The sequence below is a fragment of the Armigeres subalbatus genome, chromosome 2 (assembly GCF_024139115.2).
Source record: "Armigeres subalbatus isolate Guangzhou_Male chromosome 2, GZ_Asu_2, whole genome shotgun sequence".
In the NCBI taxonomy this organism is placed as follows: domain Eukaryota; kingdom Metazoa; phylum Arthropoda; class Insecta; order Diptera; family Culicidae; genus Armigeres; species Armigeres subalbatus.
This window is the reverse complement of record NC_085140.1, coordinates 117,494,026-117,507,871: the sequence shown is the minus strand read 5'-3', so window position 1 is coordinate 117,507,871 and position 13,846 is coordinate 117,494,026. Positions and strand designations below refer to the sequence as shown.

At 37.4% G+C, this 13,846-nt stretch overlaps 1 protein-coding gene across 5 annotated transcripts in view; it reads right to left on the bottom strand.

The window, feature by feature from the left end:
• The window catches only part of LOC134210707 (uncharacterized), an 869,243-nt gene that overhangs the window by 305,455 nt on the left and 549,942 nt on the right, over nucleotides 1–13,846 (bottom strand). For all 5 annotated transcript variants that reach the window (XM_062686933.1, XM_062686936.1, XM_062686934.1 and 2 more), the window contains one exon: nucleotides 3,887–3,944. In XM_062686933.1, coding sequence (XP_062542917.1) covers nucleotides 3,887–3,944 — 58 coding nt within the window. The remainder of the gene's footprint in view (nucleotides 1–3,886; nucleotides 3,945–13,846) is intronic.

The following is a 13,846-nucleotide window of genomic DNA, read 5'->3' as shown; positions in this document are numbered from 1 at the left end:
ACCGTTGGAAATTGTTCACATGGATATTTTTATCATACACAACAAACATTACCTAACACTTTGTGACAAGTTTTCCATGGCAATTCCCGTAAAATCACGGAACACCACCGTACATATTCTCAAGGCAATAACACACTTCTTCTCTACTTTAGGAAAGCCCTCTCTATTAGTCATGGATCAAGAAGCATCGTTCACCTCCACAACCCTGAAAGAGTTCCTTGAAGAAAACAACGTAGAATACCACCACACAAGCGTTGGACAATCTTCCTCGGACGGAACCGTGGAAATTGTCCATAGAACGCTGAGGGAACTCCACAACATTTTGTCAATTAAAGAATCCACGAAAGATCTAGCCGAAACAACAAGAATAAATCTTGCCGTGTCAATTTACAACGATTCTATTCATTCTCAGACAAAATTGACACCAAATGAATTATTTTTTGGCGTAAGAAACGAGGACCCAATCCCAGAGGATCTTAACGAAAGGATCGAGCAGAAGGAAGCTCTATTCAGAGTGTACGCGGCCAGACAAAGAGAGGACAAAATCAAATTCCTGGACAAAGTCAACAAAAATAGGGAAGACCCCGACCATTTCCTTGATGATGAAACGATTTATGAGCGCAAAAGGAACAACCTCAAACACCAGGAGAGGTATAGGGAAAACAAAGTCTCAGAAAACAAAGAGACTACCGTCATCGATACAAGCAAAATCACAAAAATAGTTCAATTAACGTTGGAAGCATTATCATCGTATCTAAGATCATTATTTCTATTTTCATTTACATAACCAGAGAAGTACGAGGCATCCGAGACTTCATTCGCATCCAAACACCTGGCTCTTCATGAGAAGTTGACCCGAGACGGTTCAATCTTAGGCGGGGGAAGTTATGGACATTATTGGATATCGACTACAACAATACCGGATGCGCCATCCCTGACGCTTCAAATCAAGTTTGGATATTATGGATATCAACGACCATAGCACCGGATGCGCTATTCATGATGCACCAAATAAATAGCCTTGGTATTGCTGACGCAGCAAGTAAATGACCGGCATCCACAGCGACCATAGCAACAGCAACACAGCGAACCGAATGCACCTTGGACTCCCGACGCAGCAGAACCAAGGTGGCAACAACGACTACGACACCAAAGGCCTTACGCAGCAATTAATCAGTCCATCGAACAGCAGGGACAGTTAACCAATTTTTATTCAGAGAGCTCAGTTATAATTTAGACTTAAAACAGATAGGACCTTGATTGTAATGTGATTCTCCCGTTAAGTGAATAAATGTCTTTTTTTAAAAAGCAAATTGTAGAGGTCTGTACTTAATTATATACCATCACAAATTTTGCCCTCCACCGCTTTCAAATCGACTTCTATAAAACATTCTTCATGCCTGCCGTATCCTAACGGAGCTATCAATTCTATACTTTCGCCTCTAATTCTATCATGAACAGTGTTGTGCTTAATCATTATCAGACGATCATGATTGCAATTTTCATGTGAAAACTTCTCACGTGAAAACAGTAGGCGAGTTGTCGCCGGCGACAACTTCTCAAATTTTGTACTCAAACGATAATAAACACAGAATTTTCATTCAATCATTAATCTTCACTAATAATAGATAATTGCCAACAGTCCCGTTATATCTTCTATTTGGCGTTATAGCTTCATGCTAGTGAGGAAAAAGAGTTCAAAATGTAACGGTAAATGCATCAAATCAAGATACGATTTTCAAACGATTCTTAATCGCTGGCGAGTTTGAATCACTTGAAAATTTAAAAGTAAAATCGCGGGTGAATTTGATCATTCTCGATTTTTCGAAAATTTGATTTTTCCCAACCCTGAATGAACATGTACGTCTAAGTTTGGAAGATGATATTAGCATTTCCATATCATTGTAAATCCAAGGAGTTTTTTGATTTTTTAATTTTTTAAATAATTATTATCTTCCCTTGACCTTTCGGCGACCTATAGGACATATGTTTCAATAACTATTTGCAACGGTCTTTCCCTCTAAATAGAAATCCATATATCAGGAACTTACATATTGTATACTCAAGCGATGCAAAGCGAAATTTGAAACAACACCAATTGAAACTGAAAGTGTGCTAGTAATCGATGGTTCCGTAAATCCGTAGAAAGCATTCAATTCTGTAAATCTACGGAAATTTTCGTAGATCTGGTATCGCAGCCAACATCCCAGTGATCACTCGTTGAAGTGCAGATGACTCATCAGCCTCTATTAATGCGAGTATCATGTCAACATATTCCTACCCATTCCTTAATTGACTTGCATTCGAACACGGCCGGCGCCGGTATTACTTAAATTTGGGTCACCAATTTTTACACATTGAAGTATATATTAGTCCCAAATATCATCTGTTCGTTCTCTTTGTAATTACAGCTGGCCTGGCAGTAACGGAGTAACAACCGTGGGCAGTCAATCATGCTCATTAGAGTGATTCAAATTTTGACTAATTTGGTTGTAATTTGACTGAGCACGCGCGGTTTGAAGTTTGTATGAAAATTGCTATTTTTTCTTTATGAAAATTACTATGAAAACAGTAACTTTTGTGGAAAATCGTTTTGCAACGTTGCTCATTGAGCTCCTTAAATATATGAGTACGTCGGCAACATAGGAAATTTAGCAAGTGAACAAAAAGTCTTTGTTGCGAAACAATTTGATGCTTGCAAAAAAAGTTCTTAAGGAAATACTTAATCGTGGGGATTAAATTGAACACATCAAAGAATAACAAAACAATAGCAATTTTGTTATCTTCATAACTTTGCTTACGAAAATCCGATCGCTTCACAACAACAACTGTCTTACAGATTAGGAAATAATCTATGAAGTCTGCGGGTTGGATATATTTTAATAGTTAATGGGCCATATCACGAAACGATCTTTCACACACGGGGCGATTTCTATAGTAAATGCCATACAAACTTCAAATTTCTCGTGCTCAGTCAAATTAGAATCAATTCAATTAAAAATCATCAAAACAGCAAATGTTATCGTTCAAGCACAGGGGAGCGAAAAAGTCAAAATTTGAAACACTCTAAGCTCGTGCTCAAACCAGTGACACAGGTAATACATTTATTGAATTATTGGTGAATTATTGGGAAATTAAACCACAATCAGTTCTCCACCATTTTTCATTTTAGTTGTTTGTTTGATACACATATTATAGCGAAAGGAAATGCGAAAGCAATACTTTCTGAGCGCTTAGACGTATATTTTGAGTGCCGAAACTTGAACACTGTTTGCTGAACAAAAAAAAGGTCCTCGATCACTATCTATTACCTCCACACATCAAAACATTTGGTGCAATGTCGTGTGCGGATAAATCCTAGTCATGATTCCCGAGTTTTCCGAAAATTTAATGCTTGATTATCACACGTAATAACAGCATATCATCGTATCGACAAACAAGCGTGGGAAAGACTCCAGCAGACATCCACGCTATCCTGTCGAGCAAACAATATATCAAAGACATTGAGAAAGCTTTTCTGATAGAATGGCCTACTCATATGAAGGTAAGTGTCACACATTTTCCTCTTATTTGTTGGAGGCGGTGATAAAAATCCCCATGAAGAAAAACAATTTGATAACAGAGGGAAAGCGAATTGGGGGGAAATCCAATTTCCAAAAAAAAAACACAATCACTGTTAGATTGAAATATTATTTCATGAACGTTGCCATTTTCATCAAGTTTTTTCCCCGAGTGGAGCATTTTGGACTATGCTTCCATACCGTTCCACACCTACCAATCTATTTCCCACGGATCACAACTGCGTTATTTTGCTCCGAATTATGGCACCATTTCCGAGAATATTGCGAGGTTCAGCTAGCTGTAGATTGTAGAATAGTGTACTTACATATCAGTCGTTTGTAGCTGGAGCTGTCCGTGGTTTCCATTGTGGCTACGTCAGGGATCTGAAAAAAAAACAAGGACAAAAAACTGAATCAGTGCAATTGTTGGGATGTCATGGACGAAGAACACTTCGCTGAGGTATATGGGTACTGAATTAGGTTACTGTGGAGAGTGCAATAGACATCTAATGACGCGAAATTTCGGTCTTCGTCATTAGGGCGAAAAAGAAATTACAGACGAACAGACATAGCACTTCGAGATTTCTAGTTTTTGACCAGAAAAATAATTTTAGCTCTTTTAGTGGAGTCGAGTCAAGTACGAGACACTGAAGACGGCCTCACAGTTGAGGTCGAAATACGTATCTGTAAAGATAACAAAACGTAGTGGAATTAAATGGAAAGTACTAAACTCGTCTAATACGGTTCTAAGTTTTTGATGATGATTTTGCTAACAAAAGTTAAAAAGCATTACTTCTGTTTGTCTACGTAGAAATTATATTACGGCATTACATTTACGTATAATACCTATAAGTGTGTTTAATGTGTGTGTTTAATCATAACATCTTATCTTTAAACTGAACAGACAGTTGAACAAGCTGACCGTATTTGTGCTTGCTCAGAACGTAGTAGGCTTAGAATTATTGTTGCTTCAAATGCCAAATGCTGAGCCAATAGCAGCAAGGCACACTAGATCAATTTATACAAAATCTTGCTTGACTGATTCAAAACTGGTTCAGAACCTTTGTGAAGCTCCAGGCGTGTCTAACATCTTCTTTGTTCATCCACCAAATCAGTCTATTGGCGTTTATTCATCAGATGTTATAAAATGTTAATCGATAGGAAACATATTGTAGTTGAGTTTGCATCGGCATAATACTTGGAAAATAATTGGCGGCCCTCCTTAGCCGGGCGGTCAGATGCGCGGCTATAAAGCAGACCATGCTGAGGGTGGCTGGGTTCAATTACCGGTGCCGGTCGAGGCAATTTTCGGTTTGGAAATTGTCTCGATTTACCTGGACATAAAAGCATCATCGTGTTAGCCTCATGATATACGAATGCAAAAAAAATAGTAACTTGGCTTAGAAACCTCGCAGTTAATAACTGTGGAAGTGCTGAATGAACACTAAGTAACGAGGCGGCAATTTTTCAGTGGGGGATGCAATGCCAATAAGAAGAAGAAGAAGAAGGTGGTCCACATGCAAATATTTATTCCCAACCGAACGTCGATGCGTCGACGTTCTAAAGTGGAAAATACCTGATATTTAGTTTAAGTATTTTTAGCCTTTATAGTTTTGTTCCTGCGGCGTACGTGTTGGCATTCAATTCAACAACGACTAGCGACGGTGCGATGCCAAGTGTTTACGAGCGCTACTTGATAATTTAAGCAATTTGTCATACATTTGCACACGTTGGCAAAATGCGGTTTGCGTCATTAGTAAAGATTTTCTCGAAAGGTAAATATGAGGTGGGTTTTACTATGATGGAGACCAGATGTTAATTGGCATCAGGATCCCTTAAATATTTCTGTGTCGCGCAAAACTTACTACATATTCAATTAATTCGGTGAATAATAAGGTCTATCTCGTTTTGATTCTCTCAAGTTTTAGTTCCATTCCCAGTGAATCCATTTTCAATATCTAATCAACGTTCTGCTATAGTAGAGTTGTAGCAATAATGAACGTTGCTGAGCAATTCTCTGTAAAATCAAAGGTCAATTTATTTTTGTATTTTTTGATTTCTCTGAAATTTTGCAAATAAATTCTTTGTGACCAAAAAATATAATTTACATCATTGGTTTGCCATTTTGCATAATTGGTTTGCCATTTTTTTTCTAGCCTAACTTTTGACAAGGGCCTAAGCAAAACACCTCGAAAACATTCAAGAAAAAATTAACTTGAAAACGGCCTGTCCGAACGTTTTGATGTCTTCGGCAAAGTCTTGGGTAATCAATGGGGGTATGTGGAAAAATATACACCGCGAAAAAAAATGTTCAAATAAGGTACACTGGGGGAAGTGGAAAAGGAAAAATCGATAGTGCATGTTTGAATGAGTGTAAAACCATTTTAAATGATCTAACTGCGTTCAATCAAAATGGGCTATCAAAAACAGTCAATTTTGCACCAACTGTGCGGTAATTCATACCATTTTGGTCGCTTAAAATTTGTGAAAAAAAAATTTAAAATAAGGGAGTTGTTTTTCCACTTAACCCAGTGGGATGGGGTAAGTGGAAAACCCATGTTACCTTGATCTTCAATTGTGACGAGTAGTTACATATAACTAAAAATCGATACGATAATTGCTCTGAGTATCTTTTGTGGAATAATTTCATTACCTTAACGGAATAGATCCTCAAGGAATTCTCGTAATAGCTAGGGGAGGGCTGGTTTTGCCTTCTCGAACACTAAGTGTACGTAAAATCTATATGTTCGCCCCAAAGATGAACTTTTTAAAGGAAAAATGGGACTTTCAGGGTTATAAACTAATCAACTTAGTTTAACGAATCGATATGATGTCTGTATGTGCGTATTTGCATGTATGTGTGTGCGCAAAGCACGTACAAAATTATCTGCTATTCTTAAGCACTTGTCCTTAACCTATTTGTTCTCAAAAAAATTGCATTCAACGGCGAAACTTGTTATGAATAAAAATTAATGTGAATTTTAGAATATATTTACCTATCAGTGCTATTTTAACTTTTTTATACATTTTTTTTTCATATGTAAAACATGTGAAAGGCATCAATACCGATAGGTGGATTAATCAGGCATTTTCTCATTTATATTAGTCCAATCACCACTGGAATCACAATGATAACAAAGAAGGAACATATTAAGATTCACAGCTATCGAAATAAGCCCTGGAGGGAAGAAAAAAATTGCGTTATTAGAGCATTATCCACTTCCCCCGCAGTGTTTGATACCAGGGGTAAGTGTAAAAACTTTGAATTATTTGCTTTCATGGTGCAAACCAGTACAAATTGAATGGGATTAGTTTAATTGTATTGCAATAGTAACCTGTGATATAAATTCACTTGAAAAAGTGACAATTGGTGCAAATAAGAATTGATTTTATGTATGCAAAAATCAAATTTTCGCGAAACCTAAAATTACAGTTCAAGCGTTAACCGTGTTAGTGTATATATCATATCATTATATCATTTCAACTTAGTATTAGTGTGAGCATCAAAGTATATTCTTTCATAATGTTATGATGTGGTAAAAATTGTAAAGTATGTACAATTCCAATTTTTCGAGTCGATTTTTACACTTACCCCCTTTTTCCACTTCCCCCAGTGTAATTGAAAATAAAAGTTGAAAATCGATTTTCTCAAAAACCAATTTTTCAATATTTTTTATTTTTTGATGTGTTGTAGCAGATAATATATGTATTTTTTTGCACTATAAGTTATAATGGAGAAATGATGGACAAAAAAGGTATATTTTTTTTAAAAATAGTTGGTTTTTCAAAAATGGTGGAAATATTTTTTACGTTTTTATCGATTTTATGAAAGTGCGTTAAATTTCTTACGGAAAAGGAATACAGTGTTTTTTTTCTAATTGCAACCGTTTCTATGATACAGCAGTTATAAGATAAAAAACCCAGATTAATCCACCTAGCGGTGATGGTGCCTTTCTCGACCTTCGTAAAATGTGTGTGCTTGAAAATAGATGAGCTAGTAGCTAGGAGTAAAAAAGAAAAAAAATCCTTGTCCGTTCTATGAAAATCGGATTATTTCGAGCAAAGATACTGTAGATCCAGTTGAAAACCGAAAATCATATTTTGTCCCATTCCCGGATGTTGCAACTGCATCGCGAGTGGTGCACGACTATGGCATAGATGCGCCCTACTCGCGATGCAGTTGCAACATCCGGAAATGCCAGAAAATGTGATTGTCGCGAAATCTCAGTTCGGTTTTCAACTTGATCTACAATATGCTAATAAGAATTTCGACAATTTTTATCCTTTTCCAATCTTTTTGACGTACATACCCCTGTTTTATTTTACCCAGTCATATATTTTTAGGATATTGCGAGAAGATAGAAAAATTTGAACGAGGGTCCGACGGTCGACCGTCGGAAAGCTGTTCCGCAAACGGCAAATCACTTGATGCACGGAAAATAATTTTGGTTGATTTTTTCGGTGTAAATGTTGATTATTGAAATCAAAGAAAATATGTAACTTTGAACGAGTGTTACTTGCCGCTTTATATTTTAAAAAAAATTTATGGTACTTTCAAGGCATTTCAGAACGTATTTATGCGTTTTTGAAACATTTTAGACTTCTCGAATATTCTTGATATCAAGGAATATCAACACTTTTCGCACAGTGCATGTCATTTGAAGTTTCCGACACTCAGTCTTCTTCTTCTTCTTTGCTCCGCAAAATTAGAAGTATTCTCTGTTCTTGCAATATTACTTTTGGATGTTTGTTAAACTGAAGCTCCGACTACACAAAAAGAAAACGAAAATGTCATTCCCATCAAGCGAGCGGATGGCAATATTTGTTATGATATAAATCTCATGACCGTCCTTCTGCCAAACTCCCGTATGAAGAGGGAGGGAAGTGTATCAGTGTGGAAGCATCCGACAATGATGTTATAGATCATTTCGGGACCGCTTTGCGATTTGGGCGTAACTTATTTTGTAAACAAACATTGTAAGGCGAATTCCTGCTAAAACAAGCATTTCATGAGGAAACCACGGTATGGATCCGACAGATTAAGCTTTCCTCTACCAGATAAGGGAATTATTTTAGGATGAAAACGCTTGCATTCTCCGTAATCCATAAAGCAATGTTTGTTTACAAAATAAGTTACGCCCAAATCGCAAATCAGTCCCGATTTAGTAATTAGCGTTCGATCATTTAGTAGTTTGTCAATAACTCATTCCAGAAGCTGAATTTCAAAATGTGTTGTATGGTGGACTCCTAGTGCGAAGGTTTTTCTACAACTCTGCCAAATAGCTCGTTGTTTGAATTCCACTAGTATCCGAGTTATAGCTATAGTATCAGTAACTTAGACTAAATGATAACAAAATTCCAATCATTTAGTTAAAGCTACTGCAACTAGCGCTATAACTTCGTCATTAGTGGAATTCTAACAACAATCCATTAGGCAGAGTTGTAGAAAAACCTTCGCACTAGAAGTCCACCATACAACACATTTTGAAATTCAGCTTCTGTAATGAGTTATTCACAAACTACTAAATGATCGAACGCAAATTACTAAATGATCGATAACATCCTTGGATCCGATAGTTCGCTTTCGAAGAGAAATTATAGCCTTTCGAGACAACTTTGTTGCACAAGAAAGGCAAAAATTAAGGCCAATTTTTAAGGTAATAGTCCAATCTGGCCAATTTTCAGTAGAAAATAATAGAACAGGATTCCGCGTTCAATGCAATTTGTTGTGAGTAAATCGATCGAGGGTAAGTGTATCAAAAGTGAGCTAGGCTTTTCTACACGCTTTTTTATAACACAAAGTATTTTGGCCTTAATTTCTGTGCCCATAGTCCGTTCTTCCAAATTTTCAATAGAAAACAATACGGCAGGATTTCGCGTGGAATAGAACTTGTTGCAAGTAAATCGGTTCGGAGGATAAGTACCGAAAAAGTGAGCTAAACTTTTCGCACTTTTGATGGGCGCACACACACACAGAGACATCATCTCAGTTCGTCGAGCTGAATCGATTGGTATATAACACTATGGAACTCAAGGCCTTCTGTAAAAATTTGGTTTTGGAGCGAACATATACGGAAAGTATACTTTTTAGGCAAAAGGCAAAAATGGTGTTTCGGACACAACTTCCGATCCCATATTTCGATCTGGCCAATGTTCAATAGGACACATTGGGACAGGATTATGCGTCAAATGCAACTTGTTGCGAGCAAATCAGCTGAAGATAAATGCCTAAAAAAAGAGTGACATTCTTTACGCGATTTTTTCGTAAAAGTTTGCGTTTTAGCCATAACTTCCGATCCCATAGTCCGATCTGGCCAATTTTCAATAGGAAACAATGGGACAGGATTCTGCGTTGAATGCAACTTGTTGCTTGTAAATCGATGGAGCTTAGGTGTCCAAAAAATAGGTGACATTTTTTTGTAATTCTTCTATAAAAAAAAGGTATTTGGCCATAACTTCCGATTCCATAGTCCGATCTGGCCAATTTCCAATAGGAAACAATGGGACAGGATCCTGCGTCGGATGCAGTTCGTTGCGAGCAAATCGGTTGAGGATAAGTGCCTGAAAAATGAATGACTTTTTTTACGCGATTTTTACGTATAAATTTGTATTTTGGCCATAACTTCCGATTCCATAGTCCGACCTGGCCAATTTCCAATAGGAAACAATGGGAAAGTATTCTGCGTCGAATGCAATTTGTTGCGAGTAAATTGGTTGAGGATAAGTGCCCGAAAAATGAGTGACATTTTTTACGCGATTTTTACGTATAAATTTGTATTTTGGCCATAACTTCCGATCCCATAGTCCGACCTGGCCAATTTCAATAGGAAACAATGGGAAAGTATTCTGCGTCGAATGCAATTTGTTGCGAGTAAATCGGTTGAGGATAAGTGCCCGAAAAAATGAGTGACATTTTTACGCGATTTTTACGTATAAATTTGTATTTTGGCCATAACTTCCGATCCCATAGTCCGACCTGGCCAATTTCAATAGAAAACAATGGGAAAGTATTCTGCGTCGAATGCAATTTGTTGCGAGTAAATCGGTTGAGGATAAGTGCCCGAAAAATGAGTGACATTTTTTACGCGATTTTTACGTATAAATTTGTATTTTGACCATAACTTCCGATCCCATAGTCCGACCTGGCCAATTTCCAATAGGAAACAATGGAACAGGATCCTGCGTCGGATGGAATTCGTTGCGAGCAAATCGGTTGAGGATAAGTGCCTGAAAAATAAGTGACTTTTTTACGCGATTTTTACGTATAAATTTGTATTTTGGCCATAACTTCCGATCCCATAGTCCGACCTGGCCAATTTCAATAGGAAACAATGGGAAAGTATTCTGCGTCGAATGCAATTTGTTGCGAGTAAATCGGTTGAGGATAAGTGCCCGAAAAATGAGTGACATTTTTTACGCGATTTTTACGTATAAATTTGTATTTTGGCCATAACTTCCGATCCCATAGTCCGACCTGGCCAATTTCCAATAGAAAATAATGGGAAAGGATTCTGCGTCGAATGCAATTTGTTGCAAGCAAATAGTTTGAGGATAAGTGCCCGAAAAATGAGTGACATTTTTTACGTATAAATTTGTATTTTGGCCATAACTTCCGATTCCATAGTCCGACCTGGCCAATTTCCAATAGGAAATAATGGGAAAGTATTCTGCGTCGAATGCAATTTGTTGCGAGCAAATCGGTTGAGGATAAGTGCCCGAAAAATGAGTGACATTTTTTACGCGATTTTTACGTATAAATTTGTATTTTGGCCATAACTTCTGATCCCATAGTCCGACCTGGCCAATTTCCAATAGGAAACAATGGGAAAGTATTCTGCGTCGAATGCAATTTGTTGCGAGTAAATCGGTTGAGGATAAGTGCCCGAAAAATGAGTGACATTTTTTACGCGATTTTTACGTATAAATTTGTATTTTGGCCATAACTTCCGATCCCATAGTCCGACCTGGCCAATTTCCAATAGGAAACAATGGAACAGGATCCTGCGTCGGATGCAATTCGTTGCGAGCAAATCGGTTGAGGATAAGTGCCTGAAAAATGAGTGACTTTTTTACGCGATTTTTACGTATAAATTTGTATTTTGGCCATAACTTCCGATCCCATAGTCCGACCTGGCCAATTTCCAATAGGAAACAATGGGAAAGTATTCTGCGTCGAATGCAATTTGTTGCGAGTAAATCGGTTGAGGATAAGTGCCCGAAAAATGAGTGACATTTTTTACGCGATTTTTACGTATAAATTTGTATTTTGGCCATAACTTCCGATCCCATAGTCCGACCTGGCCAATTTCCAATAGGAAATAATGGGAAAGGATTCTGCGTCGAATGCAATTTGTTGCAAGCAAATAGTTTGAGGATAAGTGCCCGAAAAATGAGTGACATTTTTTACGTATAAATTTGTATTTTGGCCATAACTTCCGATTCCATAGTCCGACCTGGCCAATTTCCAATAGGAAATAATGGGAAAGTATTCTGCGTCGAATGCAATTTGTTGCGAGCAAATCGGTTGAGGATAAGTGCCCGAAAAATGAGTGACATTTTTTACGCGATTTTTACGTATAAATTTGTATTTTGGCCATAACTTCCGATCCCATAGTCCGACCTGGCCAATTTCCAATAGGAAACAATGGGAAAGTATTCTGCGTCGAATGCAATTTGTTGCGAGTAAATCGGTTGAGGATAAGTGCCCGAAAAATGAGTGACATTTTTTACGCGATTTTTACGTATAAATTTGTATTTTGGCCATAACTTCCGATCCCATAGTCCGACCTGGCCAATTTCCAATAGGAAATAATGGGAAAGGATTCTGCGTCGAATGCAATTTGTTGCAAGCAAATAGTTTGAGGATAAGTGCCCGAAAAATGAGTGACATTTTTTACGTATAAATTTGTATTTTGGCCATAACTTCCGATCCCATAGTCCGACCTGGCCAATTTCCAATAGGAAACAATGGGAAAGGATTCTGCGTCGAATGCAATTTGTTGCAAGCAAATCGGTTGAGGATAAGTGCCTGAAAAATGAGTGACATTTTTTGCGTCGTTTTGTGCGCACACACACACACACACATACACACACACACACACACACACACACACACAGACATCACCTCAATTCGTCGAACTGAGTCGATTGGTATATAACACTATGGGTCTCCGGACCTTCTATAAAAAGTTTGTTTTTGGAGCGATCATATAGCCTTTACCGTATACTTAGTATACGAGAAAGGCAAAAAAACGATTTTTTTAAATTTTCAGTCGTTTTCGATTTTTTTTCGATTCGAAATGCTACTTCTGTTATACTTGCCAACTATAACAGGAGAGCGTTTGATTGAAATATCATATATCATTATATGATATATAAGCGTTTCGGGGATAACCCGTCTTTTTGTATATTTTTTTAGTTTCAATTTTTGCCCACCTTGACCTTGACCTAAAAAATTGTTACTTTTTGCTATAACATATAGGGGAACAGACGGCTTTGGCAGGTTTTGTTCTATTATTGGCAGGGGGGTTTTTGTCGACCGAATTTTATGAAATTTGGCCACAATATTCTTTGATATGCAAAGAATGTTTGGGCCAAATTTGAGCATAATCAGTCATAAAAAAACCCCCAATAATAATAGAACAAAACCTGCCAATGCCGTCATTACCCCTATAAAAAAATAGTATAGTTGAAATATTCCATTTTGGGGGTTCACTTAAAGGTTGAGTTACGAAAAACAAATTATTTGTTTTTTTCTGCGTTAGGTATTTTCTCCACAACCTCATACCATGAAAATAATAAACCACTGCTCCAACACTAGCATTTGTTAATAAATACCAATGACTCTGTAAAATTTGATTCTAGGTTGAATATAATTGTCGCCTAGGTCGTTACCGATTGTATCGAGTTGTATTATCTTCTATGTCGTTCGTAATGGTTGTTTTTAAAGGCGGCTTATTGGGCCTGCGCAAACCTCCTGTCTTGTCGGAGGGCCGTCATGCCAGGGCTGTTTAGCGTCCCACCTAACACCAGGACTCATTGGAAGCACCGGAACCGCTGCACTAGGCACGCACATTGGAACAACTCAGAAAAAAGACGGTCAAAACCTCATTGTGGCGTTTAATACAGATTTAGATCTATGATTTGTTCATAGAATGTGTTCAAAAAGTTGCCCGACAAAATCAAGACCGTGAAATCCACTATTATGTTTTAATGCGATACCCGAGCAAAAAAAAAATTTTTTTCTACAAATTTTGTTCGGGTTTTTGACAATGTTTTAGAATATT